The sequence below is a fragment of the Aquarana catesbeiana genome, linkage group LG03, assembly GCF_042186555.1.
Source record: "Aquarana catesbeiana isolate 2022-GZ linkage group LG03, ASM4218655v1, whole genome shotgun sequence".
Classification (NCBI taxonomy): domain Eukaryota; kingdom Metazoa; phylum Chordata; class Amphibia; order Anura; family Ranidae; genus Aquarana; species Aquarana catesbeiana.
The window spans coordinates 141562764-141580804 of NC_133326.1; the positions used below are offsets into that span (position 1 = coordinate 141562764).

General features: G+C 43.3%; 1 protein-coding gene across 1 annotated transcript in view; it reads left to right on the top strand.

Annotated features, from left to right (window-relative positions):
* Nucleotides 1–220: 220 nt before the first annotated feature.
* The window catches only part of SMO (smoothened, frizzled class receptor), a 62543-nt gene continuing 44722 nt past the window's right edge, over nt 221–18041 (top strand). The window contains exon 1 of the mRNA XM_073619341.1: nt 221–1131. Within this exon, the coding sequence (XP_073475442.1) occupies nt 885–1131 (247 nt within the window). The 5' untranslated portion in view covers nt 221–884. The remainder of the gene's footprint in view (nt 1132–18041) is intronic.

Genomic DNA, 18041 nt, shown 5'->3' on the forward strand with positions numbered 1-18041 from the left:
TGGGGAAGGCTTTGTGCTATATATAAAGAGCTGTGAATAGTTTTCACTCCAGATGACCAAAGTCTTCCCCAGCCAGGAGATGTCCCAGCATGACTCCCCCAGCTAGGAGGACTACAGTGATGATGCTGTGATCAGCACATTGTCCTGCCAATCACCACCCTTCTCCTTGTCTCACAATTTGGGGAGGGCAAATGGGAAACTTTTTTTTCTTTTTTTTTTTGTCTGCTCTTTCCAGCAGACACATTCCATCGGCTCCTTTAAGAAGAAAACAGAGTCTAGGGATCCCAGCTCATCAGATCCCTGAGGATCTACAGGGAGGAGATCCACTTGTAGGACTCCAGGACCTGGGAGAACATGACCCTTCTTTGTGTAGGGGGGAGCTTAGAGCCCCTGCCATCCCCAGACTCTGCATAGGGCGCCTTTATCAAGACTATTGAAGGATCATCAGCCAGCGGGATCGCAGCTTCTCCATGATCTGTCTTGGAAGAGGTGACCCCGGGGAGCGAGGAGTGTTTAAGGAGTGAAAGGGGACACTTTCCGAAGTGTGAATTGAAGTGCGAAGCCAGATTGGGGCTGGGAGAGGAGGGAAGGAGGAGGAGGGGAGTCTGCCATCCCAGAGCCTGGATCACATTACATTCTTCCACTCCTCTCCTGCAAGTTTTCTGGGAGAGAAAAGTCCCCTGTTGTCTGCCATTGCATGCCTGGAGCTCGGGGAACACAGCAGGACTTTCCTCTGGATGCTGAGTCCTTGGATGGACTGTGATGGAGGGAGGGAGATTGTCCCCATCCCATTGAGACAAAGCTGTGTGCAGTTTGGGGCCATTCCTGCTTTGTGTTGTTCTGGAGGATAGTCTTCCTGCCCCCCCACCCCCATCCTCCTAAACATGTCCTCCTCCATGGGGCTGAGGATCTCCTGGATGGTGGTGATCAGCTTCTTCATGTCTGCCTCTGGAGAGATTCACTTCAATGAATCCCTGTACATGGATAGGTGCAAGAAGAGCACCACTTGTGAATCCCTCAAATACAACATCTGCCTGGGATCTGCTTTGCCCTATGCCTTCACCTCCATTGCCCTGGCTGAGGACTCCTTCACCCAGGAAGAAGTTCATGATAAGCTCCTGCTGTGGTCTGGTATGTAGCTGGGTTCTATGGTGAGCCAAACTCTGGGGCTCATTGACTACCTGCATATGGGTGGTCTGGGGGGGGGTCACTAAACTGAATCATGTGTTTTCCTTTCCAAGTGCTATGTGTTGTGTTTGTGTTATAGTGAAAGAAACACAAGAAACATTGTCATTTTTTACATTGTTTTATTATTATTTGTTCTTGTTATTGTAGTTGGAGCAGACCTAATGATTTGGCCTATGCACACAGGGCGTTTTTTTCCTACCCTGGAAGGCCTATGCTCCAGGAGAAGTAAAAGAATCGTTAAAAACTTTCCTTAGCCTGGTTCACATACATGCGGTGCGGTAAGGCTGGGTTCGCACTAGTGCGATGCCAGAAATCGCATGTGATTCGCACCGCTTTGCTGTGCACATTACACGCGATGTCTGTGCGATGCAACTTCAGACATACAAACTGTATGACTGAAATCGCATCACATTCGCACCAAAATGGTGAAGGACCCTTTTTTGATCCGCACTGGAATCGGATCGCATGGGTGTTCACATCCATGCGATCCGATTCTTGTACCATTTCACAGTTAGCACTAGTTAGTTACGAACTGATTTGGGGGTGTCATTAACTTTACATTGACACCTGCAGCGGTTCACAGATAGTGTGAACTGCCTGTGATTCAGGTGCGATGCAGGAACCCGCACAGGAATCGCATGGTTTCCCACATCACACCAGTGTGAACCAAGCCTAAATGCAGCGATTTCTGAACACTTGCCGTGTCACACTCCGTTCCTGCGATCTGCCGCTGGTGTCAAATGAATCACACCCCAAAAATGGTTGCAATGCGATTGCAAGAATCAGATCGCGTGGGTGTGAACACCCATGAGATCCGATTTTGGTGCGGTGCTGTGCGAATTGAGGCCATACAAAATGAATGAGTTTGAAGCGCACTGCAAAGAATCGCATGAGATTTGAATAGGAATGCAGTGCGATTCCTATCCGAATCACGCTGCACAACTCTGGCCATTAGAATAAATGAACGCCCAAGCACTTGACGCACCTAGTGCTAAATAGCGTTTAGATGCATCTACACGCATTTAGGCAAGTCAAGCATTGTTTGATGCTGGAGCATTCCTCTCTTTAACATCCTGGACCTGGTTTTTTTTTTTTTTTTTTTTTCCCCCTCTAAATGCCTGTGCACGGACACATAGGCTAACATTAAGGGGCGTTTAGAGGCAGAAAAGAAAAAAAGCACAAAACACCTCTAAAAGTGTCCTGTGTGCATGAGGCCTTTATCATCACAAAGGCTGATTGACCACCAAAGGAGCAGAGAATGTACACTGTGCCAAGTGAATGTTCAGCATAGGGAATGAAGTAAGGGCTCATTCACATGGCCGTATCTGGCCGTATTATGTCAATTCTGGCATATTTCCCCACTAGCATACAGCTGTCAGAGGCTTTATACAGCTATATGTTTGTATAAAAAAAAAGTGCTTGCCCAAAAATACGCACATGTGCACTGGCGTACCTCTCTGGACATAGATTGTCTGTGTACGCTTTTATGCATATGTGTGTTTATTCAAGTACTGGCATATATGCGCGTATAGCCATTGACTTCTATAGGCAGCTGTTTACAGCACTTGGGGGCTCCCTGCCAAAATACGCTGGATTTATAAGATACAGCCAGAAGCGTTAAAGTGACACTACATGATATCCTTGTTCTCCAAAAATAACCTGTATACATCCACTATGTAATGGCCGTGTAATCAGTTTTTTTTTTTTTTTTTTAAACAAATACACAATACACACTGGGGGTTATTTACTAAAGGCAAATCCACATTGCACTGCAAGTGCACTTGAAAGTGCAGTCACTGTAGATCCGAGAGGGACATGCAAAGAAAATAAAAAACAGCATTTTAGCTTGCACATGTTTAGATGATAAAATCAGCAGAGCTTCCACTCACTTCAGATCTACCCCTTAGATTTAGAGCGACTGCACTTCCAAGTGCACTTGCAGTGCAAAGTGGATTTGCCTTTCGTAAATAAACCCCATTATTTGCAGTCAGGTTCATTGCTCTTTACACAATACAAACCCCACAGCACCTAGACTATCGCGAGCAAGAGAGGGTGGCTACATTCCTACTTACAGTGGGACCGTGGAGAATAAAAGTAGCCACCCTGTAAGGCATCTTTTACATTCGCGCGTCTCCAAATTTCAAGTGCGACTTTGATGTGCCTTTTGGTGTGACTTTAATCTAACTTTACATTCTCTGAACAAAAGTTGCATCAAAAGTAGGACCAAAGTAGTGCAGGAACCTTTTCTGAAGTCGCAGCGAATTCTGTAGTGTCAGTAGAAATGCTCTCATTATTATTATTATTATTATTATTATACAGGATTTATATAGCGCCGACAGTTTACGCAGCGCTTTACAACATTAGGGCAGACAGTACAAGTACAATACAATTCAATACAGGAGGAATCAGAGGGCCCTGCTCGTTAGAGCTTACAATCTAGGAGATAGAAATACATTGAATTTCACATGTCCTGCGACTTGGGGTCTCACAAGTCAGATCCGAAGTCGCACAGGTGTGAAAGAAGCCTAACGGGAAGTCAGATCACAGCAACAAAAAAAGGAATTTAGAGGAGGCTGAGAGCAATAGAAGGTACTTTTTTGAGTTAGAAATAACAATATGAATAGATTTCAACCAGGTTTTAGCAGTGTCAGTTCAAATAACAATAAAAATAGTGTTATGGCATTTTCTACATTGTCTCTTCTGTGTTTGTTACATTGTATGTTGTTCAATAAGGAGATCCTGTACTATGTTACAACACTGTCGGAATCAGAGTCTCTTAGGTAGTTGCGAGCACACAGTGCCTGTGGCCTACCCTTTTTAAGGCCTACTAAAGAGGGAAGTTCTTTCTAGCAGAAAAATAAGGAAAATGAATGTAACACAAAGGAAATCTGACTAAAACTTCCAAATTACATTACAAAGACAAAGATCCAGATTTTTTTTCTATTCCAAAAGTCACTTTGGTTTCGCTGTTCAATAAAATTTTCCATATTAGGAGTCACGTTCAATGCACAGGAGGAGTAGAGGGGGGTCATGGCGTTTGCTGATTGCATGTGATTCTTAATTTGGTTACCATTAGGAAATTTTCTTATATTTATATATAGATATATTAATAATTGTATATTTGATCTGGGAAAAAACCCTCATTGTAATATCTATTTGAGGAAGAAAATGGATTTTTATGTTTTTTGTTAGAATATTGATGTAAGCTATTAGAGATGATGACTGTCAAGTAACTAAGCTACAGTAATCATTAAGGCCTGGATCACACCTATGCATTTTTTAGTGCTTTTTCAGTTTTGCAGAAACACACTGCAGTCCATTTAACATAGTTTGCTATGTGTCACGTTCACATCTGTGCATTTTATGGAAAAGGCCAGGGACTTTTTTCTGTTTTTTTTGTTCCATAGACTTCAATGGATCAAAAACATGTATTGAAAAACGCAAAATGCACCTGAAATATGCAAACTGCAACCTGCATAGGTGTGAGCCAGGTCTTAACATGGTTTCCTATGGGTCACATTCACATCTGTGCATTTATGGAATGGGCCAGGGAGTTTTTTTCCTGGTTTTTGGTTCCACAGACTCTTCAAGGTTAATTGAAGAGGGCAGAGCTGTCTGATGACCCCTCTGATCCCTTACAACCTGTATTGAAAAATGCAAAATGCAAACTGCAACCTGCATAGGTGTAAATAAAATCAAAATCTGAACTCTAGGTATGCATTTTATTGCATAGTAATGCTGACAATAGATGTCTTCTTTTTTTTTTTCTCAATCAGCAAGCAAAAAAAAAAGGATTCCCCATACACAGAAACGAGGTGATGGAGGAATCCTTCCCACTTGCCATTGTATTCTAATAACTGGATGCCTCCACTGTCAGACTACACAGATCAATGGCTGCAGCTGTTGATCGACAAAAGATTTCCAACATTCCCGTTCGACAGAAGCCGATTGTTAGATTGACTTCTGTCAAGCAGGAACGGCCCATACATGAATACAGCCGGTCCCTGCTAAACTAGCCAACTTTCATATAGTTACATATTTAGTCTGGCTGAAAAAAGACACAAGTCTATCTAGTTCAACCAATAGAAGGGAATATATATATATATATATATACAGTATTTCACAAAAGTGAGTACACCCCTCACATTTTTGTAAAAATGTCATTATATCTTTTCATGTGTCAACACTAAAGAAATGACACTTTGCTACAATGTAAAGTAGTGAGTGTACAGCTTGTAAATTTGCTGTCCCCTCAAAATAACTCAACACACAGCCATTTAATGTCTAAACCTCTGGCAACAAAAGTGAGTACCCCCCTAAGTGAAAATGTCCAAATTGGGGCCAATTAGCCATTTTCCCTCCCCGGTGTCATGTGACTTGTTAGTGTTACAAGGTCTCAGGTGTGAATGGGGAGCAGGTGTGGTAAATTTGGTGTTATCGCTCTCACTCTCTCATACTGGACACTGGAAGTTTAACGTGGCACCTCATGGCAAAGAACTCTCTGAGGATCTGAAAAAAAGAATTGTTGCTCTACATAAAGATGGCCTAGGCTATAAGAAGATTGCCAAGACCCTGAAACTGATCTGCAGCATGGTAGGCAAGACCATACAGCGGTTTAACAGGACAGGCTCCACTCAGAACAGGCCTCGCTATGGTCGGCCAAAGAAGTTGAGTGCACGTGCTCAGCGTCATATCCAGAGGTTGTCTTTGGGAAATAGACGTATGAGTGCTGCCAGCATTTCTGGAGAGGTTGAAGGGGTGGGGGGTCAGCCTGTCAGTGCTCAGACCATACGCCACACACTGCATCAAATTGATCTGCATGGCTGTCATCCCAGAACGAAGCCTCTTCTAAAGATGATACACAAGAAAGCCCGCAAACAGTTTGCTGAAGACAAGCAGACTAAGAACATGGATTACTGGAACCATGTCCTGTGGTCTCATGAGACAAAAATAAACTTATTTGGTTCAGATGGTGTCAAGTGTGTGTGGGGGCAACCAGGTGAGGAGTACAAAGACAAGTGTGTCTTGCCTACAGTCAAGCATGGTAGTGGGATTATTATTATATTATTATACAGGATTTATATAGCGCTGACAGTTTACGCAGTGCTTTACAATATAAAAGGGAGACAATACAGTTATAATACAATAAGATACAAGAGGATTAAGAGGACCCTGCTCAGAAGAGCTTACAATCTAATAGGGTGGGGTTTCATGATCTGGGGCTGCATGAGTGCTGCTGACACTGGGGAGCTACAGTTCATTGAAGGAACCATGAATGCCAACATGTACTGTGACATACTGAAGCAGACAGTATTCCAACATGATAATGACCCCAAACACACCTTCAAGATGACCACTGCCTTGCTAAAGAAGCTGGGGGTAAAGGTGATGGACTGGCCAAGCATGTCTCCAGACCTAAACCCTATTGAGCATCTGTGGGGCATCCTCAAACGGGAGGTGGAGGAGAGCAAGGTCTCTAACATCCACCAGCTCCACGATGTCGGAGACTGATGGAGGAATGGAAGAGGACTCCAGTGGCAACCTGTGAAGCTCTGGTGAACTCCATGCCCAAGAGGGTTAAGGCAGTGCTGGAAAATAATGGTGGGCACACAAAATGTTGACACTTTGGGCCCAATTTGGACATTTTCACTTAGGGGTGTACTCACTTTTGTTGCCAGTAGTTTAGACAGTAATGGCTGTGTGTTGAGTTATTTTGAGGGGACAGCAAATTTACACTGTTATACAAGCTGTACATTCACTACTCTACATTGTAGCAAAGTGTAATTTCTTCAGTGTTGTCACAGATAGATATGTACTCACTTTTGTGAGATACAGTGTGTGTGTATAATAAATATATATATTATACACATACGTATCCTATTTATACTATCCTATACCCACAGTTGATCCAGAGAAAGTTTCGATCCATCTAGGGGCAGTCTTACATTAGTCCAACTTGCACCAGAAAATGCAAAGCATTCTGTAAATGGCGCCCATGCCAAACAAGCAAACTCCTGTGAATACTATGCAGCAGGGTGGCCACTTGGCACATTTCATCAGAAGTACTTTATTGCTGAACATTAGGATTTCCATTATAGTGCTCATTTACACCTGAGCGTAGTGTCATTTGCACCAAACATTGCTTAAAAAAGCACATGAGCTTTTTTAAGGGTGCACATTTTGGCCCCAGTAGACTTCAGTGGGAGTGTTTTCTTGCCTAATAACTAGAATTCCATCCAAAAAAGAAAAAAAATTGCTCAAGTTTGAAGCTCGTCACAAAATGCACAAAAACACTTGCTAAAAAAAAAAAGCCTGAAATACAACAAAGCGTGAATGGGGCCTATTAGAGTTGAGAAATAATAGTGATCTGTTGCCAGTCCTGGAGTGTTTCATATGTTTCATGCACCACAAAACTTGTCTGATCTACTTGTTTTCATTGAAGAACCTTTTCAGGCATAAGAGAAATATTATTTAACTAGTGCATAGTTTCAGCATTACAAAGCACTGTGATAACGCAACAGTTTTGGTTGCTAGCAATCAAAAAAATAAAGCTTTAATTTTCTTGTAACTTCATTGTAACTCAGCATATAGGCTTGTGTAACAAAATACAAGATAGCTTGACAGAAGTGCCATCCTCATTCATTCATTTAAATGTAGCTTTTACTGCCTGCTTTCACTTCCTGTCCCATAGCCAAAGCAGGAAGTAAGCGGAAATCCCTCCACAGTGACAGAAATCCCTTGTAGTCACCAGAACTAGTGTCTCCATTGGAAGATTTCCCCGCTATTACTGTCCTGGTGAAAACCCCAACAGTTTAGTGTGACTTTAAAGCCCAAGTGCAGCCAAAATAAAATCCAGAAACTTCAGCACAAGGGACATAACTTTTGGTCAGTAGGATACAGTGGCGGCCCGCTCATTAGGGACCCACCTAATCCATGCACAGGCCTCTTATCAATGCAGGGCGCCGGACGCATGGATTTCAATAGTTTTTTTGTTTTTTTTTTAAGCACATGATTAGAGCTTGGGGCTCTAATTGGTTTCATAAAGGGTGAGCTCAGGGAGCAGAGCGCAGTGCCCACCCACTTGTGTGACGTGTGGGGCGGTGGTTGGAGCAGATAAGCAGCGGAGAAGAGGAGTAGAGTAGAGGAGCGAAGGTGGCGGGGTGAGCTGGCGGCAGCCAATGAACGTGCTGTCTCCAGCAGTGACATACGCAGTGCAAAGGCAGAGTTGGCATGTAGCCTGGGCTGGGAGAAGAAAGATGGCGATGTCTGTCATTGGAGCGTGCCACAGCTTGGCTCTGTACACCTGGCTGGTTTCTTACTGCTTCGTCCATCTGCTGTGCATGGACTTCACGGTGGCCGAGAAGGAGAGGAAGCCACGACTGTGGATGGGGTAAGTGAGGACCCGGCGGCGGCCCAAAAAAATGGAGCACCAGCCACCACTGGTAGTATGTGTCCCTCGTGCTGATGCCTTTTCTGCTAGTTGAAATCTTCCTCCATCCATACCTCCCACTTCCGCTGAATCTTCCAGTGCAGTGGGGGGTTAGTACAGCTATGGGCTGCCACAGGCTCTCCCAAAGAGTGCCAGACTTTTCCCGCGCTTTTGGCCCAGCTCCTCTATTCATAGATGCTGTACTACAGCTGTAAATGTAAATGAAACACAATCTAGAAATGGCAGAGCTGGGCAGAAAGGGCAGGTGACTATGCGCTTGATGAGCGCCTGTGACAGCCCCTTAGTTGAATAAAACCTTTCTGCACCTGAAGGTTGTGGCAGCAGGGTGCGGGGAAGTATGAGCGGAGCAGGATTTCAACTAAAAGAAGAGGCATCAGCACAAGGACACATCCTACTGACTAAGTTATATCCCTTATGCGGATTTTTCATTATTTTATTTTGGCTGCACTTAGGCTTTAAAAGAGAAGTATGTTTTTTTTATTTTTTATTCATACGTACCTTATGTGGATGCAGCATCAGATTGTCACATCGATGTGACCTCTATAGGCGGTGACCCCGCCTCCTTATGCCGTCACAGTCACTGGGCATGCTGGGACTGTGACGGCATAAGGGGGCGTGGTCAACATTACCGGGTGATGTTGACCCCGCCCCCTTATGCCGTCACAGTCCCAGCATGCCCAGTGACTGTGACGGCATAAGGAGGCGGGGTCACCGCCTTTATAAGTCACATCGGAGTGCTCAGAGAGCATTCCAGCCAGAGGGAGCGTCGTGTCAACATCAGAAGAAGAGAAGAGGGAAGAAGACAAGAAGGCAGAAGTCCGGGCCACCGCTAGCAAAAGAGCAGCAAAAGAGCAGAAGATAGCGGAGGGGCCCGGCAGAAGACCCGGAGAGTGCGGAGAAGAGGTCGAACAACAGGAGAAGAGGCCGGAGACAGTGGAGAAGAACCGGAGAGACCCCCGAAGTCGGAAGAAGACCCCCGAAGTCGGAAGAAGACCCCCGGAGCTGTCTAATAAATTACTTTAAAAACCTGTGTAGTGTGTTTTTTTATTGACACTTTTTCACTAGGTGAATGGGTAGGGGTACCATGTACCCCATACTCATTCACATGGGGTAGGGAGCCGGGATCTGGGGGCCCCCTTATTAAAGGGGGCTTCCGGATTCCAATAAGCCCCCTGCCCGCAGACCCCAACAACCAACGGCCAGGGTTGTCGGGAAGAGGCCCTTGACTCATCAACATGGGGGCAAGGTACTTTGGGGTGGGGGGACCCCCCCATGTTGAGGGCATGCACCCTGGTACTGTTCGGGGGGGGGGCGCTCGCCCGTCCCCACTCCCCTTCCTGACCGGCCAGGCTGCGTGCTCGGATCGGCGTCTGGTATGGACCTTGGGGGGGACCCCACGCCGTTTTTTCGGCGTAGGGGTTCCCCTTAAAATCCATACCAGACCTAAGGGCCTGGTATGCCCCACGACGGGGCTCGCAAGGTGCCAATCTCACCGATAAAAGCGGCGAGATTGACTTCCTTTTCTAGTCCCGTCGTACCCGAGTCACGTTCAAAATGAACGGACTTGTCCGTGTGTGGGCAAGTCCGTTCATTCTGAAAGTCCGCCGTAACTCTGACGAAAGTCCGTCAGGAAGAGCGGCAGACCTAGTCCGCCGGAAAATCCGGTCGTGTGTAGGCAAGTCCGTCCGTTCACAAAGTCTGCCAGTAGTCCGCGGAAGTCCGGCGGGAAGAACGTCGGACCTAGTTTCCCAGAAAGTCCGGTCGTGTGTACGCGGCATAATAGTGCAGGAAGTGACATTTTTGATCTGTAGGTTTCCTCTGAGAGGGCTTTACGGGTGTGCTGGAGGGAAGTAAAGTTTATGACTTCTGTGAGTTATTAGATTATATATATGATGGGACTATGATAGTGGTGAGATGAGCATAAGGGGGCAATAATTTACCTGAGAATTTCATACTGTCCCATGGTGCCATTCAAAATGAATGGCACTGTAGTGCACGGCACAAATTATAGCTCATCGCGATATTGTATAAGTATGATTGGGCCCTAAATCTTTTTTCAAATGCATGACGACACACATATGGTTCCCATATGTGCATTGTGATTAGATGACATGTTGCATTGAAGTGCCAATCAAACAGAATGACACTGCGATACTTGTTTCTGTGCTGTGCATTGTAGTAGAGTATGTTACTACAACCCATAGATGTGAAGCCAGCCTTAAACTACTCTCTGTATTAGGACATATTCAGACTAGAGAGATGCAGATATTTGACCAACATTGATGTAAATAAACATCAGAGGCTGCAGCTGTTAGATTGAGGTAAGTATACATCTGTGGAGGGGAAGGGTGGTTTAGGTTAGGTCAGGATAAAGGGGAAGTGCACTTTGTTTTAAGCAATCTTACTTTTGTGTACTTGATTGAAGATAATGAAAAATGTGACAAAGAACATAATTGCAGGACAAACTCAATGGCTGCATTATAATTTAGGCTTCTGTCAAAAGAGTTTTCTTCAAAAACTCTCTCTGACCCGCATATTCCTTAGATCTTACTTTCCTACGACCTTATCAGACTGCGGTACTTACAGCTTTGTTAAAAAAAAGTAATCAATGGCAGTTCCCATAAAGAGACTCTAAATGGGCAAAATGACAGGTTCTCGTGAAGGTACATCCCCCCCGACCCCCCCACCCCCACTGATACTAACCTTGCCGACATTCCCCCAACACTCTGTTCCTCCATCAGGACTGGTAGCCCCAACCTGTGTAAACTCCATGTTGGATGGTGTCAGAGTTTACACAAGGTGGTCACATGATCCCCTATAATGGGAAGAACTGGACCTATCCCAAAGGCTCCAGTGGTGGCAGTTAAGCTCAGTGCAGGTGAACATCAGCATTGGATTGTAAGCTGTCATGAGCAAGGTCATCTGATCCCTCTTGTATTGATTTGGATTGTAACTGTACTATCTCCCTTTATTTTGTAAAGTGCTGTGCAATCTGTTGGCACTAAATAAATCCTGTATGCTAATAATAACCTGCCATTTACCCTAAATGCGCAAAGCGTCAGAGTCTCTTGGTAGGTTTGCAGTTGTGCCACACTCTTCATTTTCAGATGATGGATTAAACAGTGCTCCGTAAGATGTTCAAAGCTTGGGATATTTTTTTATAACTTAACCCTTTAAACTTCTCCACAACCGTATCCCTGACTTGTCTGGTGTGTTCCTTGGTTCACTAAGGTTCTCTAACAAATCTCTGAGGGCTTCACAGAACAGCTGTATTTATACTGAGAATAAATTACACACCGGTGCACTCTTGTTAACTAACTAGGTGACTTCTGAAGGCAATTGGTTTCACTGGATTTTAGTTAGGGGTATCAGAGTAAAGGGGGCTGAATGCACGGCACACTTTTCAGATATTTATTTGTAAAAAAGTTTGAAAATCATTTATCATTTTCCTTCCACTTCACAATTATCTGCCGCTTTGTGTTGGTCTATCACATAAAATCCCAATAAAATACATTCATGTTTTTGGTTATGACAAAATGTGGAAAATTTTAAGGAGTATGAATACTTTTTCATACTGTATGGTTTAAAATTGGGTAGACATTGTTGGGATTTGTTTCATCTGAAGACCCTTGTCACTCTGGCTTTGTATATAAAAATGCATACATGCGCACCATACAGATTTACTGTATGTCTGTGTGTAGGGGTATATACAGTGTGTATTTGTGTGTGTGTGTGTGTGTATGTATATATGTGTGTGTGTGTGTATATATATATATATATATATATATATATATATATATATATATATATATATATATATATATACATACACACACACACACACACAGGGAAGATGTTTTCCCAACAGCAGCCAATCAGAATCTTTGTCAAATATTTCCGTTTTCACAGAGCTGCTTTAATATGCTCTATAATTTATTTAGAATAAATTATGTTGTATTCTAGATACAGTGGGGACGGAAAGTATTCAGACCCCCTTAAATTTTTCCAATCTCTTCTCCCTCGATAGCTCAGTTTGGCCGGACGGCCAGCTCTAGGAAGGGTTCTGGTCATCCCAAACGTCTTCCATTTAAGGATTATGGAGGCCACTGTGCTCTTAGGAACCTTAAGTGCAGCAGAAATTTTTTTGCAACCTTGGCCAGATCTGTGCCTTGCCACATTTCTGTCTCTGAGCTCTTCAGGCAGTTCCTTTGACCTCATGATTCTCATTTGCTCTGACATGCACTGTGAGCTGTAAAGTCTGTGGTTTTCCTAATCAAGTCCAATCAGTATAATAAAACACAGCTGGACTCAAATGAAGGTGTAGAACCATCTCAAGGATGATCAGAAGAAATGTACAGCACCTGAGTTAAATATATGAGTGTCACAGCAAAGGGTCTGAATACTTAGGACCATGTGATATTTCAGTTTTTCTTTTTTAATAAATCTGCAAAAATGTCAACAATTCTGTGTTTTTCTGTCAATATGGGGTGCTGTGTGTACATTAATGAGGAAAAAAATGAACTTAACTGATTTTATCAAATGGCTGCAATATAACAAAGAGTGAAAAATTTAAGGGGGTCTGAATACTTTCCGTCCCCACTGTAGATGTTTAACAAGTGGGGTTGATATACTGAAGGCAAATAGACCATTTACTTTACAAGGGAATTCTCCCCAGAGTTTATTGAATGAGGTGATGTTCTGCTGACTTCCATCATCCAGTCATCTGCAAGCAAAAATGCTGTTTTATTATTGTCCTTGCACTTTATTAGGGATTCTTTGAAAAGTGAAATTTCACATTTTCGAAGCTCTGGGACAAATACTCTTGCAAAGTGCAAATTCCCTTGGAAACTGAACATCCTATTTACCTTTAGGCTCCATTCACACTAGCGCGTTTTTTGATGCATTTTGCATTTTGCAGAAATGCACGGGAATTTTTTAACATGGGTTCCTATGGAACATGTTCACATCAATGCCTTTTTGTTTCTCTGCATTTTTGGAAAGGGTCAGGGACTTTTTTTCATGCAAAATGCAGCGTTTTGCATGTAAAGGAATTCAATGGACAAGCATCAAAAACGCAAGTGCACCGTTTTTGCAGCGTTTTTGATGCGTTTTTGATGCATTTTGCCGTTTTTTTTTTTTTTTATTTAATTTTTTTTAAGACTAAAAAAAAAAAACTGTAAAAAAAAAAAAAAACAAAAAAAAAAAACGCAAATCGCGGCAAAATCGCGGCAAAAACGCTGCTCAAAAACGTGGCAAGCATGAAAAAAAACCCTCCAAAAACGCTCAAAAGCAACATGCATAGGTGTGAATCCAGCCTTAGGCTGGATTCACACCTATGCATTTTTAGTGCTTTTTGCATTTTGCAGATTTGCACTACAGTCCATTTAACATTGTTTCCTATGGAACACGATCTGTAGTGCAAATCTGCAAAATGCAAAAAGCACTACAAATGCACAGGTGTGAATCCAGCCTTAGTGCTGGTTCACACTAGTGTGACTTCTGATGCAACTTGAGCCGTACAGAGTCACATGACAAGGTAAAAAACATTCCCTAGGATTCATAAAGACTGGTGCAGGCAGATTTTGTGAAAGTGTCTCTCATGCATTCTAAAAGTGGCACTTTTGCAAGGTTTGTCTGAGCCAGTTTTTCTCTCTGTACGCCAAAGGGTAGTTGGTCTTAAAGCGGTAGTAAAGCCCACTTTGTTATTTTTATTATAGGCTTACCCAGGGCTTTTTTTCATGGAGAATAGGTGCAGGAACTCCCCCTGTCTGAGTTACCCCTTGTCTCTGCCCCCTACCCACCTCTGACCACCGTCCCTTGATTCCACCCCCTACCCACCTACCAGTACTGCCCCGTTTATAGAATACAGAGCCAAGTATCATTTTGTGGTGCTAAATCATTTGTATGGAACATGTTGATGATAAAAAGAAAAGCAGTAAAATAGATCCGCTGCAGCCAGCAACAATAGAACCCCAGCAATAGATCCCCACACAACAATAGACTCCCCCAGCAACAATGGACTCCACCCCAACAACAATAGATTCCCTGCAGCAACAGTGAACTACCCACAACAAAATATCACACCCAGTAACAAAATATCCACCCAAGCAACATTAGACCCCTCCCCCCAGCAGCAACAACAGATCTCCCAGCAGCCAGCATCAATAGATCCTCCAGAAGCCAGTAAAAATAGACCTCTCCCTCAACAGTAGATCCCTTTCAGCAACATAAGACCCCCAGCAACAATAGATTCCACATCAGCAACAATAGACCCTCACACAAAATCAGATCCCCACCAGTGACAATAGATCCCCCAGCAGCCAACATCAACAGACCCTCCAGCACACCCCACAACCCATGCTATAACATACATTCAGTGCTGGAGGTGCCAGAACTGCGTTCCCCCATGTTCCCGCTGAAAAAAATCCCTGGGCTTACCTGTAGGTAAAATGAATATCTCCTAAACCTGCACCGTTTAGAAGATATTCATTCTGCATGCAGCTGCTGATGTCATCGGCACATGCGCTCTGAAGGTCTGGCATACTGTGCCGGACCATCAGAGCCTCTTGCCGGAACCGAGGGCTCCCTCGGGCATGTGCAGAAGTGACGTCATCGCAGCTCTGGTCACTCACAGTGCCGGAGCCTGCAAACCTGGAAGAGAGGCCAGGGGAAGATGTCAGCCCTCTCAGCCGTGACCGCCCACCTCTGGAAGGGCTTCGTTCCAAAGTAAGTATTTTATAATGTGCTAATAAGCAATGCATACTAGCACAGTATGCCATTCTCTTACAGGTTTTTTTATTCAGTGGTTTACAGTGGTTTAATTGGCTCCACTTTTACAATCAGCGCATTTTATGCAACACACTGTAAAAGTGGCGCATTTTAGAATTATTTGAATTTGGTGCACATGTTGCTGTCACAACCAAAAGTGTTGCAGATGCTTAATGAATTTGGCGCAATAAATTAGCAAGAGGGGTTAACCACCCTGCGGTATGATTATGTCTGATTTTTGAATCTCAAAGCGGTACATTGTTTTGCATGGAAATTTGGCACTTTATATTGTAGGCCTGTAATTCTTAAGAATAACTCACTTACATCTGTCCAAACAAGAGTCTAGTAAATATCCCGGGTATGATAAAGTTTGAAACACTAAATCATAAATTATAATATAATAAATAACTATTAATATTTATAACAAATAATTATATAATAATAATAATACATTTTATTCAATCATTTAATCAAATCAAAAACACTGAAATTTGTCCAAACAAGGGTGCAATATTACTAGTCACTGTAATACTAGACACTGCATATTGGTTTAGTAAACATCCCGGGTATGAACATTTTTGAAACATGGGGCTGCACAGTCCGATGTCACAATCAGGACAGTGAAATCTGGTTTCCTTTCAGATTTCTTTCCACTGTCATCTCCCTTCGAGCAACAAACCAAGCACATCCTTGTAGGTGCTGACTTTTTCTCGGTTGGTGGGATGTAGTCCATGAAGTGATGACCAGTCAGGTGTTCTGGGTTGACAACGCCAACAGCACGATGTCCAGCTCTATTCACAGCCATTGATGGTGTTTGGTGGTTCACAAAGATCCGTTTGGTAATTTTCCAAATTAAGTCAGAATGAATCACAAGCTTGTTACTCTTTTTTTTTTTAGCAGAATGTAGGCATTCCACAAGTATTTCTCAAGAAGATGCTTGAAGATCTTCTTGTAGTACTTCTTTACTGTTTCCTCATTGCTTGGTCACCTCTGTCAACACCTCCAATGGTGTTATTGTAGTCTATCACTATTTGTAGCTTCATAATTTCTTTCCCACCTTTCGTGCGTAACATAGCAGTGGAGGTATCATAAACTGTACTCATTAGGCACACATCTTTCTTGTCACACCATCGCAGTGCCAACATTTTGCCTTTCTGCCAGGCAACTATTTCTCCAGTCTTCAGCTTCTTATTGCCAAACATTGGCGGCATGTCACTCCTGTTAGCCCTAACTGTTCCATAGGCATCTGTTTTGTTCTGCAGAAGAAACTCATAAAGTTCAGGAGACATGTAAAGTTGTCGGTTGTTGCACAATAGCCTTGATTTAGCAATAGCTCAATCAGTGAAAGTACAGAAGATGTTGCCATTCCATAGTTGCTGTATTTTGGATTGAATTTTGTTCCTTTCCCAGAGTATAGGACTGAATTCCAAATGTAGCCAGTTGACGATTCGCATAGCATGAAGGATTTTACGCCAAATCGTGCACTCTTTGATGCAGTGTATTGTATCCAGCTGAGCCTTCCCTTGAAGGCCATTAGACTTTTATCTATGCTAATATCTCTTTCTGGCACATAGCTCCATTGAAAATTCTCTAGAATCATTTGAGTGTAGTATTAAAATGATGACTTTAATAGGATAAGATTAGGATAAGATTAAAAACACTTACAAGTTGACAGAAGATGCATGCTCGTCAAACTAAAGTGCAGTCCTGGCATTCCATACGGCTCTATAGGCCCCACCGCTGTTCCGGATAGCTGGAAAAGATTGAGCAGCTGGCTGGAATGGATCACAGTGTTTCTCCAGGAGCAAAGGAACCAAGCAGCTCCACACAGACCAGCATGGACAGTGGAACAGGAAGTGATGTCACCGGTGTCTGATTGGACCTAGGCAGGGCTGGAATCTTCTCAATCAGGGCTGCAAAGCCACGTAGAATGCCAGGACTGCACTTTACTTTGACGAGCATGCATCTTCTATCATCTTGTAAGTGTTTTTAATCTTATCTTATTAAAGTCATCATTTTAATACTACATTCAGGTTGGCGCCTCCCCCGCCCTGTTTTTTCCTTACATGTCTTGCAGAGTTCTGGACACACTCTGAAGGATGACTGCCTTCCTTTTTAACCCTTAATACCCCTTTCTATGGATACATCACCATCCAGCTATTACAGCCACAGACTTTACCCCTAAGGATTACTCCATCTGGAGCACTAGATAAACACTGACTATACTCCAGCTGACAGGTAACACTCTCCCTCTCCTGCTTCTGCTTCTTCCACACCATCACAATATCCTCCAGCACCAGCTGCCACTAAAAGATATCTATTCTCATCATTTCAACTCAGCAAGGTGTGACTTTGGACAAGGTTTCTATGCTACTTTGTTGCAATATACAGTGTGATTTAGCTCCAATAGTATATCCAGAGTGGCAGCAAAGTCACACTACTAATTGTACAAAAAATCAAGTCAAAATCGTATTGCAGCAATGTGAACCTAAATTAAAGGGGTTGTAAAGGTAATTTTTTTTTTTTTTAAAAATAACAAACATGTTATACTTACCTTCACTGTGCAGCTCATTCTGCACAGAGTGGCCCCGAACCTTGTCTTCTGGGGTCCCTCGGCGGCTGTTTCAGCTCCTCC